General features: G+C 40.6%; 1 protein-coding gene across 1 annotated transcript; it reads right to left on the bottom strand.

The window, feature by feature from the left end:
* Positions 1 to 5515: 5515 nt before the first annotated feature.
* Positions 5516 to 8047, bottom strand: LOC129726676 (protein brambleberry-like). Its single transcript, XM_055683639.1, has 3 exons — positions 7681 to 8047; positions 7544 to 7629; positions 5516 to 7372 (listed from the first exon to the last, which is right to left on the bottom strand). The coding sequence occupies exons 1-3, from the start codon at positions 7716 to 7718 to the stop codon at positions 5781 to 5783; spliced, it is 1716 nt and encodes a 571-aa protein (XP_055539614.1). The 5' UTR covers positions 7719 to 8047; the 3' UTR covers positions 5516 to 5780.

Below are 8047 nucleotides of genomic sequence, written 5' to 3'. Positions count from 1 at the left end.
GTAGACCGTGCACAGCAAGAACCATAGTACCGGATACCGAAATTCACGCAAACGCGAAACGAATTCGCTCTCTCTACAGTCAACGTTCGAACGTTCTCCTGATGATACCGCGTTCTTTATGCTCTCATTCATGCTCCGGTGGCTTCAATGCTGCAGCATAATTCGGAAGGGAGGAAAAACACTGAAAACCACGCGCGTAACGTGAGCGTATATGCCTCCATAGAAGGCAACGGACAAGAGAATGAGTGATACGGTGACGAGGAACAAAAGAAACTGCCACCCGCGCTGGAAGGACATAATGCACCGACAGTTGGCGGAAACAGTTGCCGGAAGCAACAGGAATATGGGGATTGTTTTTAAAAATTATTAATAAAAAATAAAATAAATACAGAACATGAAAGCCTGGAAAATTCAACCAAATTTGATGAAATAATGCCAATGACGCGCACAGTGAGAACTTAGAAAAACAGGGAACCCTATAACTGATTAGCTCTACTTTTATATCTCTCTTAGCATAATTTTATGTTTTTTTCTCACACCTTTCAGTCCCGGAGCGCAAGCGTTTGAGCTCTGTTTTCGGTAAATTTATTTTTCGCTTTTGTTTTCCCTCGTCTGCAAGGACGCCAAGCTTCAAAAGAGCGCCGGTATTGCACAATATACAGGAATAAAAAAAAACATAAGCAGCGTAAATAGCAGTCACCTGTAGTATGAAATGAAAACACTTTAAATAAGGTGGGGCGTCACTTTGCACTCTGTAGAGTAACGGTCGGCGGCATCCGATAGAACGAACAACTAAGCAATCCCCACGCATAATCAAAACACTGCTTGGCGGGTTTTTAATAGTTTGTGAGTATATTTTTTCAGTCGTTATTTAACAACCAGTTTCGGTTGTCAATTTACAAACATTGCAAAAGATTAGACATACATGTGAAACCCGTTATTTTTCGAACCGATTCCAATTTGTTTGGAAGTATCGTAAATTAGCATTCCTGTTTTCGTTCGAATCATTTCAGACGCTTTTTTGTATAACTCAATCGCAATGGCATTTGCCTATTTCCATTCGAATCTTAAAAAAAACATATTATTGTAGTAAGTACACACGATCTTAAGGTTAAATTAGGACTACAGTAGTTTCATATTTTGTTTGTAATCAGAACCTAAGTTACCTTTTTGTACAGACTTATGAGTTAATTGAGTTATTTTGAATAACCATTAAAATGTTGTTTTTGTAAAAAAGAAAAATCATTCACTTTTTAGTAATTTTTATTTACTCAAAATTGCAAAATTGTTCAAAACTTAAGTAAATCTTGTGTACATTGTTAAATCAATCACATAATGATTAAAAATGGCTATTGCCACCATTTATTGCAGAAGAAGCCACATTTGGTATCAGTTCGATGGTACTTATCTTTTCGTTGGCAAATCTGTTTTCTGCTACTGTCTGTGCACCTACAGGAATAAAATAGACCCCACACGCAGTCCTTAGCCTCTTACCAAGCCACTTCTATCCCGACCTTCACGCGGTGCCAGCTGGAATAAGAGCAACCAAGGTAAGATCGGATAACCGATCCCGGTGAAACTTGGTCATATGCTGACAGGAAAGGAGGGTTCTTTTAGGTTTCCGAGTCTGTCCTCCATGTTAGGAGCGGCTCAGAACGGCGTCTGAACTTCAGGTTAGGGGAGGCCGATTACCATTCTCGTGCCAACGTGGAACTCTCAATAGCATTGTGCACGATGACCCTTCGGCGAGACAGGGGGTTGGTGCGCAGGCCTTACAAGCCGCCACCGTAGAACACTCCAACTAATGATCGAGGAACAAAGAAATTCGGACTGGAACAATCAGCAACAGACCCATGCGACGAAAACGGACTAACGATTGGAAGCTCGTAACGTGGAACTGCCGATCTCTCAATTTCCAAGGGAGCACACGAGTGCTCTCCGAAGTATTTAAATCCCGTAGGTTCGACGTCGTAGCACTGCAGGAGGTGTGTTGAAAGGGCTCAATGGTACATAGGTTCCGAGAGCGTCTACCATAGGCTTATCGACTTTGCCGCCTCCAAGAACGTGGCCGTGCATAGTACCTGCTTCCAGCACAACCTTCTACACAAGTATACCTAGAGGTCACCGAATCAGAAGGAAACACAGATCGACCACGTTTTGATTGATTGTCGACACTTCTCAGACATCATCTCCGTCAGATCTTATAGAAACGCCAGACACAGCCGCCTTCGGGTTTGGTGAAAAAAAAATTTCGGGTTCGGGTCGGGCTCGGGTTTGAAAATTTCGGGTTCAGGTCGGGTTTTGGGTATCAAAACCCGACTTTAAAATCTCGAGTTCAGGTTCCACAATTTCGGGTTCGGGTTAATAGAAATAACATTTTCGGGTTCGGGTCGGGTTTCATAGAAATAAAACTTTCGGGTTCGGGTCGGGTTCGGGTTTGAACGAATAAAAAAGTTTCGGGTTCGGGTCGGGCTCGGGTTTCGACCGAAAAAAAAATTCGGGTTCGGGTCGGGTACGGGTTTGAAAAACATCAAACCCGACCATCTCTACTTGCCACCTGTTTGCATCGGCTGACTGCAAAAATTTGGTATACAGAACAGCTAACTGAGGAGTGGAAGAATGGGGTTATCTGCTCTATCTATAAGAAAGGCGACAAATTGGACTGCCGGAACCATCGTGCGATCACCGTCCTGGATGCCACCTACAAAGAGCTTTTCCAAATAATTTTGCACCGACTCTAACCGCTAACCAACAGATTTGTGGGAAGTTATTGAGCTTTGTGGAAGGACTGTCTACGACGGACTAAATCTTTACCATACGGCAGATCCTTCAGAAATGCCTTGAATAAAGCCACCACGCACCGCCTTTTCATCGACTTTAAAGGCGCGTATCACACTAACGGCGATGAGTTCGGGGCAGTCGACGAGTTTGTCTATCTCGGCTCACTAGTAACTGAGCACAATGATACCAGCTATGAGATCCGGAGACATTTTTTCAGCGGAAGTCGTGTCTACTATGGGCTCCACAAGCTATACGATCGAACAGACTAAGCCACCGTACGAAATGAAACCTGTACAAAACGCTCATAACACCAGTTGTTATGGACAATGCTCGAGGCGGACCTACAAGTGCTCGAAGTTTTCGAACAACGGGGTTTAAGGACGATCTTTGCTGGCGTGCATGAGAACGAAATATGGAGGCGGAAGATGAGCCATGAGCTCGCGCAACTCTACGGCGAACCCAGTATTCAAAAGTTGGGTGAAGCTGGACGAATACGCTGGGCAGGTGTTGCAAGAATACCGGACAATAACCTTGCGAAGATGGTATTTGCTTCGAATCCAATAGGAAGAAGACAACCAGCGACCGACGCAACGAGCAAGATGGGTAGACCAGGTGGAGCGAAATCTGGCGGGGAATACAGGGATGAAGAGCGGCAGCCAATAACCGAGTGAATTGAAGAAACTTTGTGAATCAGGCTGTGTCATAATGATAAAGCCAGAATGTTTAGTTTCGCTACATTCAAACAATCACCAGCTGGCTTATATAGCCGAGAAAATGATAGTATAATGCAGAATCGTACGTGTCATGTGCCGTTTTGAATGTGTTATTACTTTCCTCAACAGATCTTGAACACTAAATCACAAACAGTTTTGTTAATGTATAGCTTATTAGGCTGCTATGAGACGGATTTCAGCTGAACTATAGTTGATTATCTGTTTCGGATCCAGCTGAACTATAGCTCAAATTGTTTCTTGAGCATTGTCTCAATTGATAAGTGAAGTTTTCCCTAAACCCAAATTGTAAGAGGCTCCGCCTTTTTTTCAACTATTTCGTTTCGAAAGACGCAAAGAGGTTTTATGGCGTATGTAATACGAATGAACGAAAAAATGATATACTGCATCCTGCGGTCGGCTACAGTTGGGAGATAACAAAATTCTGATCTGAGATCGAAATGTTGTTGTGAATTCGAACTATAATCGTCTTTTGTAAGAGGTTTCAATATTTTGGATGAAGTCCTGTATTTTTTACAGTGAGTTTTTGGGAGCAGCCATTTTCGTCCACAAGATCAGGAACTCCATATATAAAATTGGAGAGTTTGATGGTTGATAATTTACGTAGCCTCATACATGCGGTCGTGTCTTGGTTACCACCTTCTACTTTTTTCAACTGAAATAATGTCTAGATTCCCAAAAATGAGACATAATACTGGTTCTGGAACAATATTCTTTAAAAAAAAATGTAGGTCTACTCCAGTTGTGTTTGAATTAGGGATGATGACGAAAAAAACAGTTTGAGCAGGTTTTCACGAAGAAGGCAGAAAGGAAAAAGTATTAGTTAGCCTTTTTTTTCGTGTGGACTCATCACTGCGACCAGAGCTTAAGATCTATTATGATATTGCCCAGGTGTTTTTTGTACTCCACACTTCATATCATTAGCAGTAACACTATTGAAGTAAGTGATACGCTCATCATTCATATCAGTGCTTGTGTGTAATTACCGTTTCAAGCTTACTGCTCCACTATACCGAACCTCTGACCATCTTAACAATATCGCCTAGTTACAATTCCCTGGAGAGAACTTTCATATGTTACTCACACCAGTTTTATAATAATAGTGACTTATTTTTGTTAAGAGAGTCAACAGGGGTACTGTAGAATCCAGATTGAAGGAAGGGTACGTGGTGGGGAGCCTGAGAATAAACCCATGCTTAAAGTCCTTTGACAACCAAAAGGGCCTGATTCTACTAAGATTCGAACCCACGACCACCCGCTTACCAAAGCGGACTCTGTAACCTTGCGGCTACGGAGCTTAGTTAGCCTTGGGATCTAACCCGAATTGTGGAACTTTTAAGTTGCACATTTCTAACCAGTACACCACAGACTTGGCAGAGTTACTTAAGAAAAGTTGTATGAAAAGTGAGAAATATCATTGATGACACTATGCTCAATTCGTTCCATATACAATAAACGTGAAAGTGACGCTTTTTTGAGAATCAAGCGTTTTTTTGCATAGTTTTCAGAATTCACGCATTTATTACGCGGATTTCTATATCTACATTCGGGGTGCACGCGTTTTTCATGCGGCTTTCGCTCTAGTGCAGCGTTTCTCAACCTGGGGTACGCGTACCCCTGGGGGTACTCGAGAGCCTTCAGGGGGTACGCGAAAGAACAATCAGTAATGGCGGACAAAGCAATTTTTCTTTACACTACAATATTTTTCTTTACACTTACAATATTTGCTGTTCAATCTTGCTTTTAAATCATGACTGTAGCAATCAAACAAACCATAGTACAATTTTAACCCTGTACTAGACTACCACAACATGATCTACCACTACTCTCTCCCATTCTGCGAGAACGTTCCAAGCCAGAGGGTACAATCGATATGAGAAATATCGACAAGGGGTACGCGGACCTAAAAAGGTTGAGAACCGCTGCTCTAGTGTACAATTTTTTATTTGAATTTCTGTTATGTTATGTTCTGATATTTTTTGTAAATTAAACTATATTGTGGGTTTGAATGTTCAAATAAAAACAAATATATTTACAAGCTTATAAACTACTTAAAGCTAACAGAATGAGCCAATTCACTGTATAGGATTTTCTAATAATAAGCTGTAACAATAGTTTCATGAATAAGATATTCATGTTAGCGAGGATCTTCCGTTGTCACAAATAATCACATTATTACCCAATAAATTCGTTTGATTCAAACACACATTGAGGAAACTACAAACATAATAGTTTTACTTAAAAGATTAGGTTCTTGCTTTACATTCCTCACAAACCCCTTTGTGAGTGCAGTCTACAAAAATCACTTCCCGATCGTGCCATACCTCGGCACTGCTCGCCTCGCACAGTTCTACCGTGGCATTGCAGGTGGCGATCTCCATTTGATACATTATCGAAAGGAGTGACACTGCGTCTAGAAGTACCATTAGGCTGTGGTGTAATGGAACGTTCACGAGAAAATCTAGATAGTGATGGTCTTGCATAAGACGAAGTCTCTCTTCTTATTTCGTACTCATCGTTTTCATCATCATTCTCATCGGAATCTGCTAGATTGTTGGAAGGTGCTACAGAAGGTTCTCTCTGCTGGTTTCGCGGATTAATTTGATTTCGGCTAGAGGTAGCGTTGTTCATCGATAACAATTCAGCAGGATAAAATCGAATCGCCAGGCGACATATTAAATCCGCTAAAATGAAACTCATTAGAATGATGCTTAGTTGAATTACATCAGAGTTGAAAAGATCGACAAGATTTCCAAGCAGGTTTCCAGGCACCAAAATTATGAAAAATATTCGTATAAATTTGTCTGCTCCGACAAAAGACAAACAGATCATTCCGAAAACGATATAACAAAAGTGCGTAACAATAATGTTGATTTTTCTCATGACGTAGTCACTACCACCAATTTTCTCGGTAATCCAGGATAATTTTTCATCAAAGTTTTTCTGCAGAGCATCGATTATTGTCAACATGTTTGTAATAGTGTTATTAATTTTCTGAAGCTGATCCAGCGTGTATTGAAATTGTTTTTCAGCTGTTTGCTGCTGTACGGAAATGTATGCACTGGTTTCGTCTATTTTAGCAGCTATGATTGCTGCTCCAGTCTGCAAATTTTCCATGTCTGATAGCAAAGAAGCATGATTCAATTTGTTTCTCTTTGTTTGTGTTTCCAACTGTTTAATGCTTTCATCTATTCTATTCCGCAGGTCTGTCAGTAAAATAGCCACCTCCTGCTGTCCCGCGCGTATCAAGCTTTTTTCTCGTATCATTTCGCGTAAGTTTGATTCTATTTTTGCGCGATGAGCTTCCGATAAGCGCATGATATCTCCTTGCTGGTTAATAATCTTATCGTTGTTATTAGTCATTTCATCAATCGCCTCCTGTGTAACACTATGCAGCTCCTTCTGATTTTCAGCCAATTGACCCATCATCGCAATTTGTTCATGAGCTGTATTCATCAACTTATTCACAGTCATCTCAGTCAGTCCCCGGAACTGATCGTGACGTACACTCGCACATACCGCTTTAGCACGATTCGTCACAAGGTGATATGCGTTCCATGTATCCGGATCCATATCACTGGTGCACTCCTTCAACGTCATCTGTTCGGTGCAATAATACACCCGGCGCCCTTCTGAATCCGACTGACAATTGAGCAGCATAACAGCCAACCGACCCATTTGCTCCGCATTGAGTTCATGGCAAGATTTTTTTAACTTCATGATTACTCGGTGGTGACATAAATCTAATTTCGACAGGTTTGTGCCTATCCATTTAGATGCCTCCCGCACAAAAGCTTCATCACCTTCGGAGAGCTCATAAGGGACAGCAGGAAAAGCATCCAGAGCGGTGTTGAGTTGATCTAAAGTAATGTAGATACATTAGGTTAATAAAAAATTTAGCATAAAGTTTCATAAGATGCTTATGAGTATTTTGTAGACTCTATATACGATTACATAAACAACATAAGTTTACTATTTTTGTGACTTTTTTTTAAACCATGTTTGTCTAGTAAATTGGCAATTGGACATACTTTTTTTAGGATCCGGCCATATGTAGTCCAAAATCGAGCATTCTGTGAGAGATGGCGCTATGATGACTAAAGCAAATAATATAACCCTGAAATCGGTACTATTAGTTTTTGTCATATTGGTTCTTTGAAATACTCACCAAAACTTGAGTTTTGAATTAACTTTGTTGCTTTTCATAGTTATAACTGAAGGACAGAAGCATTTAATGACTAGTTTTTAAAAATAGCTGCGTCGCGACGTCGATAACCTTCCATCAGTAAATTACGTTAAAGTATTGTACAGAATTATGCAAATCTTTTTACAGAATTGTTACAGAAAAGTGATAATTCAATACTCTACCAAAATACATCAAACAAAACCAAAAATATAAAGTAGGTAATCTGTGCAGAACTTAAAATGAATTTTGCGCGGAACGCAGCTGCAACAAAAATTAACTAAAATTTTGGCTCTTTTTTGAATCTACCATTCACGTCCAATCTGGTTACTTACACATACATTCAGCGATG

This window comes from Wyeomyia smithii, chromosome 3, assembly GCF_029784165.1.
Source record: "Wyeomyia smithii strain HCP4-BCI-WySm-NY-G18 chromosome 3, ASM2978416v1, whole genome shotgun sequence".
Taxonomy (NCBI): domain Eukaryota; kingdom Metazoa; phylum Arthropoda; class Insecta; order Diptera; family Culicidae; genus Wyeomyia; species Wyeomyia smithii.
Note: the sequence above shows the minus strand (reverse complement) of the source record. Positions and strands in the feature narration are given on the sequence as shown.